Below are 21215 nucleotides of genomic sequence, written 5' to 3' on the forward strand. Positions count from 1 at the left end.
TGATGTGATTCCTTTCTCTAGTGCATTAGATTCGATTGGATTTGTTGTGTAAATTTCGTGGACATTTTTTTGTTAGGAGGATAGAGATATAAGACCCGTAACCTTATAAGATCGATCGTATGCTTCGTTTTTAGTGACAGCACATTCCAGGCGAACCAAATTGGCGAGCTTCGATTGTAACCTTATTTTAGTAATTGAATGACTCGAGACATGTACCTTGGCAACTGCGCAGACGTTACGATTCTAGCGGCATGCGGCATGCACCGGTGCGACACTAAGATTAGAAGTTGTAGTTTTTGTACAATCAGAGGTGGGCCGCATAAAACACGCATGGAATGAACCCAACTTGCACAAATTCCAAGGTAGTCCAATTAATTCATCAATCAATTAAACCATCACCTCCCTCTTCCGATTAGTCAAAGAAGCCCGTACCCTTGCCCATGCTACCGATACCCTTGCCCATGCTAATTGAAACTCCCCTCTCTCTTTCCCTCCTCCCATCCTACCTCTCAATCTTTTCCAATTCTCCTCTCTACCCAAAAAATTTTACGCCAAAGTTCCAAAAAAATCTACCACAAAGTTCTGCAAACCATCTCATTTTCACTAAATTTCCTAGCAAGTGAGAGTGAGAAGAAAATAGAGAAAAGACATTAGAGAGGAAGAAATAAAGACAGGAGTAAAATTGAGAGAAATTAGAGTGGAAAGACAAGAAATTAATGAGATTTGATACAGATTAGGGAGAAAAGAAAGAATGTTTAAGAAATAAGTTTTTTAAGAGAGAGATTAGAGAGAGTTTGAGGAGAATTTTTAGGGTTAGAGGAGTTTAGGAGGAACTAGGTCCATCCAAATCATCCGGTCAACAACTCGGTCCAATCTAACCGTTCATCATTATTGTGAGTACAAAGGAAGACACTCTCCTTTTTTCCTTGCTTTCTTTCATTTTCATGGGCCCACGAGGGGTGAGACCCTCCTTATTTATAAGCTAGTTGTGTATGGAGGGCTCTATAGTGGCACTCGATCTTTCCTTCCTTCCATCCTTCTTTCCTTTCTCTTTCTTTTTCTTTTCTTTCTCTTTCTTTTCTTTAAGGATTGTGGACTATTGTGGGGCCCACAAGTGGGCCACACTATGAGACAGATGCCACGGCGTGGACTACCTTGTGCGGCCGGTCATGATATGTATTTTACTTGTTTTTAAGATCACACATATCTAGGTGATGGGATAATGTGAAGATCATACTGATCCAAGCTTTTCCGGGCCCACCTTGGTATGGCCAAGCTGGTAGATGGACTAGATCACACGAGTGTAGACCCCATCAATCAAACAAAATTATTATGCATGAGAGAGGGGAGATGGCTAGACGCTAGACGCTGGACGTTCAACGGCTGGGATGCTTGAAGTCGACCGTCAGAGACGCCTTGGGTATGTGAGGAGTGGGACCTCCACTCCTGGGACCCACCATGGTGTATGTGTATAATCATACCATCCACCTGTTATGACAGATCATTTTTGGGCTAGGACCCAAATCCGAGCCAGATCCATATATAGGGTGGGCCACATAATAGAAAATTGCGATGGTGATGGCACCACTATTGAAACTTTCTAAGGCCACTGTAGAGTGTGCATGTATTGGAACCTATCAAAGGCAGGGCTCTCTCGCCCCTAGTCTGCTGGCCAACCTGATTGACGGTTTGGATCTTTCAAACGGACCACATGGATGGGAAATTAAAAAAAAAAACAAAACAAAACAAAACAAAACAAAAAACAAAGAAAAGGGGTTACGTGCGTGGGCGTTATTGCCCAGCAACCATGAGGGGGATGCAAGCCCCTTGGGCATGAAATGGGGTCCCCCTCGTGTGACCCACCATGATGTATGGGTTTAATCTACACCTTCCATATATTTCCACAAATCATTTTATGCCTTGGCCCCAATGATTATCCAGATCCAGATCTCATTTGAGCCGCGCCACACAAAATAGCGAAGGCAATGTTAATTCCGTCCAAACTTTCTAAGGCCCGCTGTAATGTGTGTTTATAGTGGAACCTGTCCAACCCTAGACTGTTTGGTTCCACAGCTAGCTGTCCGACATGATGGACGGAGAAGATCACCCCAGTGTGGGCCCCATTCAACAGAAAACAAAAAATGATAAGACAAAAGACACGTTCACAGGCGTTGCTGCCCAGCAACCATGAGAGTGGTGGAAGCCTCCTTGGCAAGGAGATGTGGTCCCACCCATGGGGCCACCTTGATGTATCTGAATTATCTACGGCGTCCATTCATTTTACTAGATCATTTTAGACCTTGAGCCCAAAAACAGAGCAGATCCAAGTCTCAAATGGGCCACATCATGTGGACCGTGGGGATATTAACGCCCACTTTTGAAACTTCCTTACGGATCACCATGATGTTTTGTTGCCATGCACACCTGTGCCACAGGTCTGGATGAAGCCGAAAACGCTAATATCATATGGATTCAAATCCGCTGGGTCACATATGAGTACAACGCTGAAGGTAGCATGCTTGGCACGCTACCCAGCAGGTGGCCCACCCTGTGGGGTCCCATCGTGATGTATCTGTTCTATTCACACTATGCATCCGCCTTGCGAGGTCATTTTAGGCCATGGGGACAAAAATGAGTCAGACCTGAAACTGGAATGCGCCGTACCCAGGAAGACAGTGGATATTGACGTCTACCGTTGGAATCTCCTTGGACCGCATTGATGATAGCTTTTCCCCGATCCAAGGGCTACGGGGCCCACCGTAGACTCCCACCACTGTGCACATGTCATACCCAGGTGGCCCACCCGATCCGAACAGTGGAGTGGGCGTGAGACCCCCGCGGGCCATCCAAAATAAATAAATTGTACACCACCGGTGATTCACTTATTACGCACAGGTTTGATGCAGGTTTAGGGTAGTGTGATTCATGCATTGTGCATTATATGTCCATGTTAACATGATCATACATTGTGCATTATGTATAATAAGTTACATCAACTCCCTATCCTTGTTGTAACTGGCAGATAATTTTATAGATACCATAAACTATTGAGGTTAAAGGGCATCACATGCGTTCGTAGGAGAAAGACCCTAAACTGTGTAGTACCGTTAGGATGTGAAATTGCGGTAAAGAGAGGGGGGGGGGGGGGGGGGAATAGGACTTTAAAAAAAAAAAAAAAATCATGTGAGCATGTTTTATGGAAACATTAAAAGTAAACACTAATAGTAAGGTGAAAATATCAATCCTAAACACAATCGTTTATAGTAGTTCGGTTACATGTCTACTCCACTTCCGGCGGATGCACTGAACCCTTAAGTGTACCGGATCTCATTAAAAGAGGTTTTAAATCAGTTTCACCTCTAACCTTCACAATCTACACAAGGTCAACTCTAGGACCCGCACAAGGAACCTAGACATGTCTCCACGAGACACAAGTTTATGCCCCACACAGGAGTAAGGGTCAACACACAACACCCGGAGTTTATGCTCTACATACAAGCAAATGGTCCACACAAGGAACCTAGGATTTTAGGCAACACAGGCAAAGGATCCACACAAAGAATATAGAGTTTATGCCCTACACAAGAGTAAATGTTAACACATAGCACCTAGGTTTTAGGCGACACAGGCCAAAGACCTACACTAAGGACCTAAGTTTATGTTGTACAAGAGCAAGGGTCAACACATAATACACACACGTACTCTCCCGTCGGAGGCCTTATAACGTCTCAAATTTTTGCGAACTTAAAGTTACATGTCCTTAGGCAATAGGTCTATAATAACACCTTATCGACTTCTCAAAACTCAATCCTAAAGCCTCAAATCCCTTTTCAACCCACTTCCTTCAAAAATCTCACCTTTCACCACCTTATTCTTCAAAATTTTCTAAGTACCTTCATATTAAACACTAATCTTAAAGTTTAAATGATGAATAACAATACTTAAACCAAAATTTACTATAAATAGTAAATATATAAATAAAATGGGTTTTTGACCATCAACCTTGTGGAATCTCACAAAATAAATAGGTTATTTGGACAGAACAACTTCTCTTACCCTAAAATCATATATTACACTTCGAATAACTCCTTTCGGTTTACAAAATACACCCATTTTAAAATTCACATGGCAGAACCACCACCAGACAGCAAAGCAGGGCGCGGCGCCACAGCCCGGTTAGCGGAGTGCCGCCGATGCACCAAATTTCGGTGGACCCTCGCTTCAATTTTCGGCACTTTTTAACCAATTTCAAAAAGTCATATCTCCTTCGATATAATTTCAATTTAGGTAATTCAAAAGCCAGATTGAAGCTTGATAAGTCTAGTTTTATATAAAAATAAGTAAAATAAATAAAATAAATATTTTAATATATTTAAATTTAGGTTAAGGTGATAACTATCCAAAAATTATTAGTTCGAGCAGCTGCTACTTCCAGAATTTTTAGAATTTTTCTAAAACACAAAATTTAATGAAATTTGGTGGAGATAAAGTAGACTTGATGATGAACTACTAAAAAAATAATTAAAATAACATACTAACTAAAAATGCTAAAAAGGGACATAAAACTACCCTAGGACCTTATTCTGTCATAATTAGGGCGAAATTTGGTTAAGTACTAAACTAAATAATTGCTGGATTTAACTGGAACCACTATCTATACAAATGACAAGACCCAAAACTATCAAAATCACTGACTCAACACTACTTAAAAATATAGGAGAAATTTCAAAAGCCAGTTGCTCTCGGGAGCACATTGAAACTCCGTATCGGACCTGGACCACACGTCAAAAGTCCGATGACCGTGAAACTATAGGGCTATGACTGCCCTATTGGGCTTAACAACCATCCTGGTAATCGAGCTCAAATAATGTCAAGAAGCTCACAACTTGAGCCTTGAGCGAAGTGTGTGAGAAACGCGAATATCTTTAGAAAGTGAAGCAGAACTTAAGTGAATTGGACCATTTACTTGCGAGCAAAATTGAAGACTTCAGACCATCAGATTCTAACCAAACTTCACCCATGGATTAGGAAAATTTCTCTGCTCTTATCTTATACTTGTGGCCCTGATCGAGTGGTAACGACCGTTGATCTGATACGGGTCCTCCACAGTCGATCCACTAATCCGATCGTACTGAAATCATAACCTGGTCTAGATCCCTTGTCAGGGAACTCACTCCATGACATAGGCAGGTAATGGACCTCCAAATGAGCCACATTCGTCAGAAACAGTCACCCTTTAGCTATAACCTAAGTATATCATGGCCCTGGGGCCAATGATATTGCTTATGTGCCTATATAAGGACCTTAAACCACCCCTCTCTTATTCCGTACGAATTTCTCAAACCCTAGGTGAGAGAAGAGAGAAAAGAGGAGAAAGGAGTGAGAGTTCGGGAGATCGTTGCTGGGATTCACTCCCACTACTCCACGTACCAAATCGTCTCCCCACCATTGCTACACGAGTCGTTCCAACATCGATTTGGGTATGAAATCCTAACCCTAATCTTGGTTTAGAAATCTAAATAGAATAAACGTTGAAATAGCTAACCTATTTCATCGTATAGGTACCGTCGTTCCGTTTTCGAGAACGTTGTGTTGGAACCGAGTTCAAATCGGGTATTTCGATGAAAGGTGCGGACTATAAACGTTTAGGTTATGGTTTTTAAGGCTTTTAATATCAGCAATGATTTATGTCTGACTTGATTGCTGCCATATGATCTTAGTTACGATGTATTAGATAAATTATACATGTGTGTGAACTATGCGAATATATAATACATTTCTTGTGTTTGTTGAAATGTTTAAATGAAATTGCAATTATGATTTGTCCTTACCATGACTATTAATCTAGAATCCATGTTTGTTGTATGTATGACAACTCCTTTGTGAAAAGATTTGCCATAATATATGCTATAACTAAATTAGTTCATGTATGTAGCAATGTGTAGTCTAAGTGTTTGATAAATTGTCTGAATGAGAAAATGTTGACGATTTATATCCTTTAAGAGTGTTAAGATAGTATTCCTATTTACCTTGCTCGTATGTATTGTTTCCTTCATATAATCATATTTGCCGTTACATAATTTATAGATGAAATTCAATGTTTGGTAATATGTTAATGTGTTTGACAAAATGCTCAAATGAGTATTGTATCTGTATTGTTCGTTAAATGCTTATATGATTATCACATGTATCCACATGCTATATCTGAGTAAGATTGGGACTACAACGTAGTCCAGGCAATCGATAATAGTCCATGTATAGGTGACTGAATTAGTCTCATAACATTTGATATGTTCGATGAATCCGAGTCGTATGACGAATGTCGACAGTGGTTAGGCCACGTGGAGTGTTTATGCGCTCCATGTCGATCAACTCACCGTGCGCTCATACCAATCGAACTTGCCTAATAAACCGATTGGCCTATTGTATGTTTACCATGTATGGACATCACTACTTGGATCTAAGGTACCACTTACCAATATAAAGACTCATTTCAACTATAGTACTATGATCCGCTAAGACTCATGAGGTGGGCATGGTGGTATGGGACACCGTGGTCGAGCTGTCGGCCTACGCTGGGGTGACGAGCCTCCCCGTAGTGACCAGTGAGCAATCCAAACTCGTGAGCCGAATACGGTGGTATAAAACATTGTATTCGAGTTATCGGCATACGATGAGGTGACGAGCCTTCCTTAGTGACCTTGAGTATAAACTAGGCCTACGTTGAGGTGACGAGCCTTCCCGTAGTGGCCTCGATTGTAAACTCTTAAACTTACCTATCCACTGCTTTTCATTAGGGGTGATGCCCTACAACTTGTCTATCGTATGTGATTAAATAAGATTGACGACCCTAGATGGATCCCCGTTTGGGTTAATGATATAAAGGGAGGTACCTTAGCTTCCTGAATCTGCTGTATGAATAAGCCTAATCAATTACTTGGTTAACACGACCATGCACCGTATTGCATGTGCTTTGGCAAGGAGGCGCACATTTAGGGAGTTTGTCATACGCGATCATAAGATGAAGTCACTAAGGGAGTGCAGGCGAAGGCATGCATCATTACTACATATCATTCCTGCATTAACAAGAGTAGTTAGGAAATGCTTGTTGCATTGCTTTATCATTACTGCTTGATTGAATTGATAATATGTTAACCTTTGCCTTATAGTACCACTGAGTTGGTCACTCATTCCCACCCTAGGATGGTGTTTTAAAACACCACCTAGACTCTGGTTTAGATGCAGGTGACGATGAAGTCTATGCGACGAGGTTGGACTTTGTAGACCTGGAGGAAGAATTCTCCTACGTTTAGCCCTCAGGCGGGTCTAAGTAGACTCCGTGCTCATTCAAAGGGATTATAGGGACTTATGGATTAGTTGAATGCTTTACATTTTGATATTTTGTCTATTCTAAAATGATGCATGTATATATATATATATATATATATATATATATATATATATATATATATATATGTATATATATATTGTAACATCCTCGATTTTCACTGTTTTGGATTTTATATTTAGATACTTGTGCTTCAGACTTCTATTGCTTAATTACATTATCTCTAGAGTATGATATGTTGTTTTATTGTAATCTCACTCATGTCTAATGCATTGATATAAACGACATCTAAACATCATTATCCATGTTGCATAAGTGATGTGTTGGATCTTGGGAGTAGAGCTTTGGTCGACCCTCAAAATTTAGGGCATTACAAGATGCTATCAGAGCATGATTTGGATTGAAATGGACCTAGGTTATAGGTAACACGACGCACTCTGACTTAGAAAGGGGACGATGGAATCTAGAAACCACATTAGAATCCCAAATTTCATTAACGGGCGAGATTGACAGTTGAAATGTAACCCGTATGCGTCTGAGATCATGTGAAAGGATATGAATTCCTTTCTAGACCGTTAATCGACGGGTTTAAGCTATTAGTCAGTGAATCCTAAACTTGAAACACACCAAAAGGCATGAATATGTGTGAAATGGACCGAGGAAACACATCACACGGATGTAGTGGCCAAAGCCCAATTTTTAATGGGACCTCGGAACCCCGAGAGGGGGAGGCCACTGCCCCAGGCGGCGGCACCGCCACCAGTCCAGAGGACCATGGCGGCACCACCACCAGTCGGTGGCGCGCTGCGCCCACCTCCAGCAGGCCGTGGCAGGCCCGCGATTCCGGCGGTCCATTGCCCTCACCCACATGTGTAGGGCCCTGTTTCACGTATGGGACCACTCCGTTTGAGCCCCCTTTACCCCCTTTGTCCATTTCAACCCTCTCCTAACCCTCTAAACAACTCCAAACTCTTCAAAATCCATTTCTATCTCACATCCCCACTTCTATTCACTCAAGCTTCCATCTTCTTCTACATCTTACACCCATCCACCACCATTACCTAAAAACTACTCCTTACAACTCTCCATCTTCCTTATATCCTCCTCATTTGAACACAAAACCTACATTTTTGTGTCCCATAACCTTCACAACCTCCAAATGTTGGGACATTTAGAGTTTTAGACCTAGAGTTGGTACTCCTAGATTTCGAAAGATCTGACAGTATAGGAAATCCAATAAATTAATAACGTGAACCCTAGGACCTCCTTAGCTGGTATGGGCATATGTGAAGTGCTCGAGCACAGCTAAATTCAAGTTCGGGCAACTTAATTCCAATCTGATAACTTTTGACTCTAAGCAATCAAACAATTTCTTGTATTAGAAATGGTATGAAATCACCTAGCGTATGAGCGTAGACTTTGGATTACAACTATTGGATTACCACTACACCAAAGTTAAGACTAAGTTACTGGTTATACTAAGGAATGTAAAAGACTGATTATGCTAAGATAATTGGAAGATAGACTTAGTTAGTTGGCTTGATTAGGTTGGAGTGAGACCTCATTGTTTCGTTAGATCCCCTTGATACTTATAGGCTTCTTTAATAACTCTTAGGAAGGTTCTTTTGATCAGAAACTATTCACGCTCAGAGAAAACTTATATATCCCTCGAATTGAATGTTAAGTCAAATCAACACACCCCTTAGAATTGCCTTCTCAAGGACTTACTACAATCGGGAACACAGAGTAGAGAAACTATATACAAGCAAAGTATTCACGGTTTGAATCGAATTCTCAATCCTAGTAGTTACCAATGAACTCAATGCTTTGATCAAGCAGAAGATCGGGATCAACTAGGATTAAGAACTGATATGACAAAATTTTTTGTCCTAGCTAGGCAGAAGGTCTATGTATCCAGCTCAGACCTACTGCACAACTTTCCTTCTGTGTTGGCCTGACCACTTATAACCAAAAGTTTATTACTTCTCCTTTAAGAAGTATTAAGAACATATAGCCAATATGGATATTTTTTTGTAGGCCCAAGAAATTTCTCAAATGGGCAATAGATAGTTAGGAATTAGGTCCCGAATCACAGACCATTCTGGCATACATATTGTGCATATGAGCTTAGAAAGATAGTCTGCCCGTTAACTTATTTTGTCCAAATTCCATATGTACTAATAATGTATAGATTATCTTATAGTATTAAACTAGACATGATTAAAGCGGATAAGTCGGGACCGTAGTAAAAGTCATTCTTTGGTAGAATTAGGCATCTTGCCACAAACTCACACCCGTCCCTAGAATCAACCACAACACCCATTATTTTTAGATCCTTTCTATGACCATAGGTACCAATGTCATAGTACACATCATCGATGAAAGGAAGACCAATGTATTAAGAGATCATTTCCCATTTCATGTCAAGGATAGGTCCTAAATTACACATTGTTCCGACATACGGGTCGAGATAGATTCTTGAGCCTTGAGGGTAAAAATAATTTTAAGAGGGGTAGAACATTTTGAGCCTAATCTAGTTAAGTCGGTTTATACATCTATTTAATCAAAGTGGCATAGAGGAAGCGTGGTGGGCCCCTGCCCCACTGGCCCAGGATCGAAGGAAATTAATTCAGGCTGTACGTAAGGATAAGTCACTAAATATGATAAGTCACTAGATTCTCTCTCTCTCTCTCTCTCTCTCTCTCTCTCTCTCTCTCTCTCTTCTCCTCTTTTCTCCTCCTCTCACCTAGGGTTTGAGAAAATCGTATGGAATGAGAGATGGGTGGTTTAAGGGCCTTATATAGGCTCAAAACTGATGTCAATGGCCCTAGGGCCATGGTATACTTAGGTTATAGCCAAAGGGTGCCTGTTTTTGACAAACAGGGCCCTTAGAAAGGTCCATTTCTCACCTAAGTCATGAAGCATGCTCCCTGACAATGGATCTACGCCAGGACTCTGTTTATGGTGCGATCTAACAACCAGATCGGCCATGAAGGACCAGTATTAGATCAACGGTCGTCGTTCCTCGATCAGGGCCACAAGTATACCGACATGTGTAGGGAAATTTTCCTGATCCAAGGGTATAGTTGGTTAGAATCTGACGGTCCGAAGTCTTTAATTTTACCCGTAAGCGAATGGTCCAATTCATTTAAGTTTGAGTTCATTTTCTAAGGATATTCGCATTCCTCATCCTCTTTGCTCAGGGCTCAAGTTGTGATTTTCTGGATACTATTTGGGCTCGATTCCTACGGCGCTTGTCAAGCCCAGTATGGCGGTCATAACCTTATAGTTTCGCAGTAATCGGACTTTCGACGCGCGGTCCAAGTCCTATACGGAGTTTCAATGTGCTCCCGAGAGCAACTGGGTTTTGGGATTTGTCCTAAGTTTGTAAGTAATGTTGAGTTAGTGATTTTAATAGTTTTGGGTCCTGTAGTTTGTATAGGAAGTGGTTCAAGCCAAATCCATCGATTGTTTAGTTTAATACTTAACTAAACTTCACCCTAATTACGACATAATAAGGTCCTAGGATAGTTTTATGCCCCTTTTAGTATATTACTTTATCTCTACCAAATTTCATTAGATTTCTTATCGTAAAAAAAAATTTAAATTCTAGAAGTAGCAGATGTCCAAACTAATAATTTTTAGATAGTTGTCACATCAACTAAGATTCAACTATATTAAAATTTTTATTATATTTTTTACTTATTTTTATATAAAATTATACTTATCAAGCTTCAATATAACTTTTGAATTACCTGAATCGGAGTTATATTGAGGGAGATATGACTTTTTGAAGTCAGTCGAAAAGTGTAGAAATTCGCGTGAGGATCCACCGAATTTCGATGCACCGGCGATGCATCGAGGCCAGTGCTGTGGTGCCGCGGTCGGCTATGCTATCCGGTGGTGGTTTTGCTTCTCGATACTTGAAACAGATGTATTTTACAAACCGGAATGAGTTATTCGACATGCAATATACGATTTTGGGGTAAGAGAAGCTGATCTATCCAAATAACCTACTTATTTCATGAGATTCCAAAATTTTAATGGTCAAAAACCCATTTTATTTATATATTCACTATTTATAGTAAATTTTAGTTTAAGTATTATTATTCATTATTTAAACTTTAGGATTAGTGTTTAATATGAAAGTACTTAGAAAAATTTGAAGAATAAGGTGGTGAAAGGTGAGATTTTGAAGGAAATGTGTTGAAAGGGGATTTGAGTTCTGAGAAGTTAATAAGGTATTATGATCAACCCATTGCCTAAGAACATACATCGTCAAGTTGAGAAAAATTCGGGACGTTACAGGTATCTTACTACAAATATCTCTATGCGTGTTAAATTTGTGCTGATGCAAGTTTTCATTTTTTCAGTTTTCTGATATATTGATTTCACCATATATCTCTATGCAATTTTATTTTTTTTGAAGACATAGGGTGTCCTCACCTCTTTTTTGAAGTGAGACTAATCCCTGCAGCTAAAGGCAATCACCCAACGAGGTTTGGATGTTTTTTCCCCCCTAAAATACCAACATCTGCAAGTTTCATATTAAGAAATTATTTTTAACCTATCAAGTCTTATAATAAAGATTTCTTGTAGTTGATTATTATAATTCTGTAATTAATAGTTGAAGGACAAAACTAACAGTCTTTCTACTACTATTTTGCATATTCTTAGAATGCTTGCCTTCTAAGAACAGTTGTTGTTCTGTTCACCTTGTCTCTTAAAATCTTGGGTGTTCTACTTCACTTATAAATCCATGACTGTGACATAATGACTGTGCCATAATTGTTCAATGCATTTATCCACCACAAAATATGCATGGATGTACTCACCGCATGGAAACCATCCATGACTGTGCCATAATTGTTCAATGCATGACCTTTCACCAAGAGTTAGCTAAGGACCACATTTACTCTAGACCATAGCGCATTTGGTGCACACATAAAAATCTTCTCTACTCATTCTAAGAGTTCTTTTCCATGAATTCTTTGTGACAGATATCATTCTGGTGTACTTAGACTAGATGAAAACTTTGTGAGGTTTGTCTAGGTTCGTTCGAGTCATGAGGACAGTACATGAGCTCTACTGCACCTTTTGAGGGTGTAAACAAATATCAAGAGGCGGAAATGTAGCGCACATCCAAACCAAAATTCTTCAAGTCAACTATTCCTTCATTACAAAAACTAACAAGGTCCATTGTGGCAAACTTGCAGCTAGGTATCAAGACATGTCAGTCAAACATTGATGTTTATTGTGAACAAATGGATTCATGTTCCTCACCTACCTACATTGGAAACAACACCTATGCATCAATATTGCATCTAGCCATGTCTTCCAAGAACATCAAACACACTGAAGTCCTATCTCCACGATCAGATAAAAGCTTTGGCCGGACATTAGAATCTCCATATTTTCCCAAGTGAATAGCTTAAAGACATGCATAGGTTCATGACTAGAAATAAATTACAGTCTCTGTTGTTCTCCAACATTGGTCATTTAACACATTAATAGATGGGCATCACCAGATCTGATTAGTTTATGCAGTTCCCCCTTTTATCTTCTATTTATAAACAATAATGGTGTGAAAAAGAACAACTATAAATCAACCTTATGCAACTGACACAAAAGGAGGTCCTCAATTCTAATACACTTTCGTATATTTGTTCATTCGAATGATAATCAATGAGCATTTTGTGAGAAATATGGAGTGCAACTCTATTGTTTAGATTTGAGATTCATTAAGCAGATCATTGTACGTACTTGTGATCGATTTAAATTAGTCCAAGGTTGTTGCAACGTCGAAAGCTCCCATAGGATCACTATGAAGCTGTACACATCAGACTTCTCGTTTGATGGCTCATCACGAAGAACTTCTAGTACCATCCACTCGGGCTAATGAAAAAAAAATGTTAGGTCAAATTGACGGGAAAAATATTTTATGGAGGTGTCAACCAAATGAAGAACAGAAAAATAGTGGATGACTTTTATAGAGAAACTTACAGTCCCATCCAATGACTTAGAAGAAAGAAAAGTGTTCTCTTTTAAATGGGACAGACCAAAATCGCAAACCTGGATGACCACAAGTAGACTGTGATGTGTAAGGAAATAATGTTAAATGACTAAAACTCTTCAACTTATGGAGCCAATAAGACTACAAGCATTGTTGCAGCAAGACATTATCCATTAACAATTGCAAAAAGGGTGTTACAATGTTCAGATGTAACAAATGAAAAGTAGCCACTAGAACTATTTTGCATCAGAATACAACTTGAGAGAAACTTGAAATAGTATCCATTCAGGCAATATATTGTGACGAATAGTTGTCTCCATAATCATCACTAAAACTGCTATTTCCCATTAACTCCATGATATCAGATATGCAGCAATATATTCTATTTTTTCTTTTCTTTTTCTTTAAACATAATGTAGAGATGGATTTATCTAAGACCCGACCCGAGTTCACGTGTGTGAATGTGTATGTGTGAGTATGCATTTCATTCGTCTTGGTCTCACAGTCCTATCGGTCGAATCCCGACGACTCGCAACCCTCGACCCTCGGATTATGTTTACGGTCATTCTTAAGTCCGGTCAAGTAGACCCGATTCGGATCAAGCCAAAACCTGTGCCATCTTGATCACATCGCCGTTGCGGTTCCAATGATGCGTCTTATGCATCCATCAGGCATGTAGATCATAAGTTGTATGTATTTCATTTTCTATCCCTTGATCATGGTCATGTGGCCCACCTAGGGATAGTGTGCACGGATTTTTAGGTAGGTCCCATCTCTTGGCACTATTTCTAACACACACTACAAACACACACACACACACACACACACTACCTAGGCCCTATTCCTACACCACCTATCTCTAAAACACCACCCACAAACCTAAAAAGCCTACTGACCCTACAACATTGTTTTTAACTCGTGGGTGTACTCCTAAGATGTAGGAGTTTCATTTCTATGATCTTAGATATCTTTTTTCTTTAATATGGGAAGTGTAGGACCCACCAATCAATGGTGGAGATCCTACACCATCCCTTAGATATGGCCAAATGGCTTATTTGATGCATGCATGCCCATACATGAGGTTTTCCCCTTATGGGCCCCATCATGGAGGATTCCTTGGATTTCATTGCATGATGGGTCATCTAGACCCTAGAATCATGGTTAGGATGACATCCCAACCATGATTCTTGGACATGCATGTGGTTGATCTATGTTGTAAAATGTGAATCAATGAAATGTGTGGTGTGATTGATGAAGGGGAGGGCCTTAATGTGGCGGAGCCCCTCCTCTTGTGGCCGATCTTTTACTTCTTTTTGATATTAGGATTCTGATCATGTGTATGTGGCCCACCTTGTGGGCCAACAAAATCCAGACCATCCATGGAGCTTAGACGCCCATAGCAGTCTATCCTTGGACATGTGGCCCTAAGATCCACCGAAATGGGGCACATGCAAGGGGTTTTTGATGATGGGGAAGGTCTGGATATTTGTGGGACCCACTGTGGTGGTCCACAGCATAATTTTTGGGGGTTGAATCCTATTCCAAATAATGTCTACAGTTAATTCTTTTCAATTGCATGTTACTGTCCAAATCTATTTGGACAGATTTTTAGGCCAACTTGAGGCCAGAAATTGGGGCTCTTAGTGGGGAGTTTTGTACCAAGTGATATATAATTTTTGAAGGTACATGTCCCACATATAAGCATGCCAAATTTCAGCCTCAACTAACCTCATTTGGGCTCCAAAAAGAGTGGGCCAATATGGGTACCTTGCTAGATTTTCTGCTGTAATTCCAGCAACATTGCAGTCTGAAAACTTAAAAATATAAAATAATTTCTGATTAGTTGGACCACTTTGGTGGACCCTAACTTGTACCATACATATGTGGGAATGTTGAAATCAGTTTTTCTCAATTTTTGGAGACCCTGGGCCCACCCCATTCGGTTCTCAATCAGGGCCTATCTAGAATTCTTCACTTAGCAGATTTTTTGGACAGCTTGTATTCCCAAATTTAATTGAAATATTTCTAATTATCTAAAAATTTTAAAATTTTACAGAGGTGTGGCCCACTCATATTGGGACCTACCTGTAGATGTTTGGGGTCAACAGACCTCCGTACAGGTCGTGGTGCAGCCTGGACCGGCCCACCAGTCTGGGACACCCAAGCTGGGGCATCCAGCCTTGGTTGGCCGTCTAAGGAACCTTGTGGACCCACCTCGATGTATTTTATTGTCCCACCATCCATCTAAGTATGGTCCATGTGGGACATGATCATCTCCCTTAGTTGCACCCATTTTTTGGACCCATTTGGATGTGTTTTTGGGCCAATTGCTCAAGCCCATAGCATCTTTCACTCTTGGGACGTCCATGCCCATTAGACCACTGCTGGACTTTAAGTCCAGTAGCCTGGTCCACCTATTTTATGAGTTTAATTCAGCTCTCCTATCTGGTGGGACCCACACGGATATATGTGGGTCATCAAGGGACTTATACCGAGTCTCTCATTAATTATTGTTGGGCCCCAGCAGACCCAAAATATAGGTGGGGTGGAAATTCAATAATGGGCCCAAAATGGCTGCCCTTAATAGACTATTATGGGGCAGCATGGCCCACCGAATTAAGGGTGAATTACGTACATAAGATTGCCATTTTCTGAGGTGTCTTTGGGCTTCATTTATGTATGCTTGGAGGCCCACCTCCATTGGATTTTATTCTGAATCTATGTTCATAGTTTTGATTGGCCTTAGTAGGCCCATTTATCTTGGAATCTTCTTGTTAGGTCCCTTGACCTTTGGGCCTGTATCTCACTACTTATTGTGATGGGTTTGTGGGCCGTAATATGCAAGTAGTTGGGCCCTTGGCTGCCCAACAAAATAACATTGTACCTGGGCCAAGTTGTGAGGCCCAACTCACTTGGATAAAGCATAGAAATTGCTCACATGGTTGGATTACCGGGTTTCCCACTAGGCCCACCATAATATTTGGATTTGTGACCTTCATGGTTGGGCCCAAACCTTGCTTAAGGGCCCACCATATTGCCTATGTGTTGGGCTTTAGGTATAACCCACTAGGCCATGGATTTCCTTAGGTCTTGGGCCTTGTTTCATGCTCACGTAGTAGTGGGCTGCCTTTTGGGACCTAGTTGTGGTTGAATGTCCTCCTTGGTGGCCCTAAAGTAGGCTCATAAGGTTGTTATAGGTGGTTGAAGGCCCACGTTGGACCCTTGCTAGGATCACTTAATCCTCTTAAGACTTATGTCTAGTCTTCCTTAACTTGTGGGCTACCCCAAAGTATCAGGCCCCCACTAGAGGATTGCTCCTTAGAGTACCTATCTATATATCTAGACCTAGTCCCTCCTTGGGAGGGAGTGTATTCCATGTCATCATCGCTGTGTGGTGCACCCTTTTCACCCTCATGATCCATATGTATCATTTGCGTGATCGGATTACATTTGTGTGTGGTCATTGGGTTGATACGATAAAGGGATGGATTTTTCCCTCTCATTCACATTGTGTGCTTGGAGATAGTGCATGATCGTTATGCATGAATCATGCATCTGGCATCGCTTCTTATGGATATTGTTGCCCTCGCTTTATCAGGGCCTTGCCTCCACGGGGGTATTCGTGGATGGCCGTATATGGACACCGGAAATGTTACTTAAGCATAAGGGGTACATAGGATGCCCATGGGTGAAATTCTCAAAACTTTCATATTACCAAGGATCTACCTTAACGCCTTGACCGGGTGGAACTATGAGTGCACGAGGGCCTTACACCTTTAGGCCGTGACTCCCACTGTCATGTAGTCGGTTGGGATGGGGTGTGGCCTTACCCGCTTGTGAGGAAAGGTATTGCTAGGTTGAGTTTGGCCAGCTGGTGAATGGGTCCTCTACCGTCAAGCCTTGTTGGTGATTAGCTTTCCGCAGGCAAGTAGTGAGGTCTCCTACGCTTGTTTGACTGTGCAGATTTGTAGAGCGGCAGTCATCCTGCAGTGTACTAGACCCCGGTAGATTCCTTATGAAGGAACTGCACTGATATGTGGATTGGATATGAGGACTAGCATCACTTCGCGTTGCATTCACATCGGCTGTATAAGCCTCATATTGCATAGTCTTGGTATGACACCCAGTACTCATTGCATTGTATAGCCTTAATATGGCTTCTTGCATTCATGGCAGCCTTGGTTTGGCTTGTGGCATTAACATTGATCATATTTCCCTTATACATCTCCTATTATTCTTCTCCGCACCATTGTCACATACTTTCACCACCCTCTAAGCTTTCTACAATCTTATGCACGATTGATGCATGCAGGAGATCCTAGGTCGGCGTCTTAGCAGCAGAGCTTGGATAGGAGTTGAGCCGAGGACCCAATGTTGCAGATCTTCTTCCTTCTTCCTTATGTCATCAGATGTATTTCCCTTCAGCAGTGTATTAAAGCTCAAATTTATAGTGGATTTTATGATGTGTGCCTTTGTTATTTCTAAGATGTACTCGTTGTGATCTAAGGTATGCTCATATTGGAAATGGTTATGTGTGTATAAAAATCCTCCTTTAAGGATCCCAAGATCGGAACCTGCCTCAGGAGCCGAGAATGGGGTACTACGAGGTTGTTGCGATCAGAACTGGCTATCAGGTTCCTTGTGAGTCCGATGACCGAGTCTGGGGCGTGACAATTTAACTTTTATATCCGCTTCTATGATTGCTGGCCCAAGCTAGTGGGCTTCCTTCATGCAGTTTCTAGTTGGTCAAGACTCAAGATATTATTCATAACTTAGAACTTGGAAGAGTTTGACTACGCGTAGCGAACCTAAATTTCGAATTTGAAACATATTTATAAATCATTGTTGAATTTCCATCGACTTTTAGTGGGAAACTTTTAAGACTTGATCAGGTTGGTTAATCGTGCTACTTCTTTATTTAGTTAACTTTAGTAGGAAACTATGCTTATCATGATATTTCTGTTAGGTTGATACTCATTTTTAGGATTTGTATTATGCTCATGAGTTTCTTCTCTTTTGAGTCGTCTATTGAGAATACACCTTAGTAGTGTCCAAGCATTTATTTATGTGTTTCATGTTTGGATGATATTTTCTAGCTTGAGGATATTTGTATCTTATTTTGTGGATATTTAATTATTACTGTTTTCTTATTTTGTTGTACAAATTAAATTTAGATATGATTCATTTTTAATATCTATGAGTATGTTTACATGCCTTGCTTTTTGTATAAGTTGGTTTGTTGAATTTGGAAAGTGAGGACTTCACCAAGAAAGTATTAGATGCTACGCAAACTAGTTTACAAGTTTGCAATTTGAGACTCTTGATTACTTTTGTAGTCTTATCCTTATTTTGATTGCATTTGGATCTCTCGTTGGCTGCTAATATTCCGTCTGCATGTTTTTTACAGGTGGTATAATTTAATTTTCTTATCTTAGTTGTATAATTTTTTTTTTTTTTTAAAAGCAGGTGCAAATTTCCTTCATGATTGGTCCATTATTTGATCATGAGAGTCATCTATTTCAGCCCATTTGTTGGCACTTGATTGTATTAGTTTCATATGAGTTATAATACTATACTGTGCTTGTGATACACTGATACCTGTGTCTTTTCCTTCTACATTTTTGTCCAGTTGATACCATTGCATCCCCCTCTTGGCGATACATCAACAGAGAGAACCGTACAGATTGACGGCACCAAAGAACAAATTGAATCTGCAAAACAATTGGTCAATGAAGTCATCAATGAGGTATGTATGAGATTCCTGGATTGGCTTGTATACTGGACTGCCGTTTTGTCTGAAAATAGTCAAAGAACAAGTTCACTCCTAATTGTGTTTAGGGAATAGTATTTTATCATTTTTTACCGAGTTTCTGTCCTAAGTAAAATGGCTCTAATCTAGCGTCTCATGAACTGCACACATGAGATTCTACGCTTTGTTCAAACCAATCATGGGCACAGCAAGATTGTCCAGGGATGTGAACCTTCCACTTCTTGGGCATGTCATACTAAATCCTGTTGTCATTACTGTGCACATGCAAATGCGTGCCAGTTGCAAAATCTCCACGAAAAGTGAAGTCAAGGACATTACTGGCCATGCCATGAACTAAGGGGTATGCCTTCCAAATTCCATTGCATTAGATGTTTGGAAGTGATAATAATCTGACTACATTGTCTTGGTCAATATCCATGCAGTAGCTTGCATGGTAGTTGTTGATTTCACTCTGGTGGTATTGTCTGTCGACCACCCGTGCATGTGTTGTCTGTTGGTATCGTGTTGTGTGTGTGTGCATGCATCATAGTGTAAAACTTGTGTTATGTACTTTTTATATTTACATTCTGTATTATGTACTTGTATGCATTTGCAGAGGAGGACAGTGAGAAGTTCCTGTTGAAGCTCAGGAACCGAATGGAACGGAACATTCTCATTATTCTATTTTTCTTGTTATAAAAGCAAATGCTTATATTGGGAATAGGGGTATACCAACACTCCTCAACTTCACAGTTAATATTGTTGAGGTAATTCAAGTGTATTTGGGTGTTTATAATCTTCTTTTTTTTTTTAAATCATAACATGTACCAATCTTGCAATTTCTTTTTCATTCTTACAGAGTTTTTTTGAATGATCTCCACATTCTTCCAAGTCGAAAGAGATGTAACACCCTGGTTCCCGGAACCCGAGTACACTACTCGTTTTCCAAAAACCCGAGTGTTAACTTTTAAAATATCCTGAATTTTCATGTACATTTTTTTTCTTTTCATTAGAGTTAATAAACTAACGGAATATGAGCAAATCAAGTATAGGAGGGAGTCCAAACATACATAACCAAGTTTTCAAGTGGTTACCCAAAAACTTATACAAACTAATATCTTAACCTTTACAAACATAACAGTATAAATTAAATACAAATAAAATCAGGAATGGAGAGTCGAAAGATCAACTGGCTCCTCACATTCCTCCTGAACACCAGCGTACGCATCATCTGCGTCTCCAGCACACTGAGTACGTACGGTTCGATAGCGTCAATGACTATCTAGTGAGGTATAACCCCCAAGATTTATCGTATCATCAAGATAATTAAGCATAGTTATCATAGACAATGTATAACAATTGTTATACAATGATTATCATGGAAATCAGGTGAGGTTCATCGAATATGCATTTATTAAATAAATCACACAAAATAATCTTGTTTAAACACATGGATGTATGCATATGCTCACAGACCTGGGGATGCACATCCAGCTGGTAAAAAGTCGCCCAAGGAGAACTAGCCACCCGAAAAAATACTCAAAGATACGCCTAAGGAGAACTAGTCACCCGGAAAGGACTATGATATATAGATCACCCAAGGAGGAATTGACACCCGAAAAAATACACAAAGGTACGCCCAAGGAGAACTAACCACCCGGAAAAGACCGCAATAATACATACATCGCCCAAAGAGGATTAGTCACCCGGGAAAATACGCAAAGGTACGTCCAAGGAGAACAAACCACCCAAAAAAGACCATGATAATATATAAAATGCCCAAGGAGACTTAGCCAACTGAAAAAATACTCAACGTACGTCCAAGGAGAACTAGTTACCCAGAAAAGACCATGATAATATATGCCATGAAAATGCATGATTAGCTCAACCATTATTATTCCAATTTCAAACAATCATCTTAAGAAAGCTCAACGGCCACTATGGGGGGTTGATCACCCAGCATAGGCCGACAGCTCAGGTATAGTGTCTCATTCCACTATCCCTAACTCATGAGACTAATAAATATGATGTTTTAAGGATAACTTACTTAACTAGTGGCTAATTATAGTTCTACAAGTGGGACTTATCATCGTCAGGTTATATGA

At 40.2% G+C, this 21215-nt stretch overlaps 1 protein-coding gene across 1 annotated transcript in view; it reads left to right on the forward strand.

Annotated features, from left to right (window-relative positions):
• Positions 1-18987: 18987 nt before the first annotated feature.
• Positions 18988-21215, forward strand: part of LOC131237260 (ABC transporter G family member 37-like) — a 31467-nt gene continuing 29239 nt past the window's right edge. The window contains exon 1 of the mRNA XM_058234948.1: positions 18988-19107. Coding sequence (XP_058090931.1) covers positions 19091-19107 — 17 coding nt within the window. The 5' untranslated portion in view covers positions 18988-19090. The remainder of the gene's footprint in view (positions 19108-21215) is intronic.

The sequence above is a fragment of the Magnolia sinica genome, chromosome 2 (assembly GCF_029962835.1).
Source record: "Magnolia sinica isolate HGM2019 chromosome 2, MsV1, whole genome shotgun sequence".
NCBI lineage: Eukaryota > Viridiplantae > Streptophyta > Magnoliopsida > Magnoliales > Magnoliaceae > Magnolia > Magnolia sinica.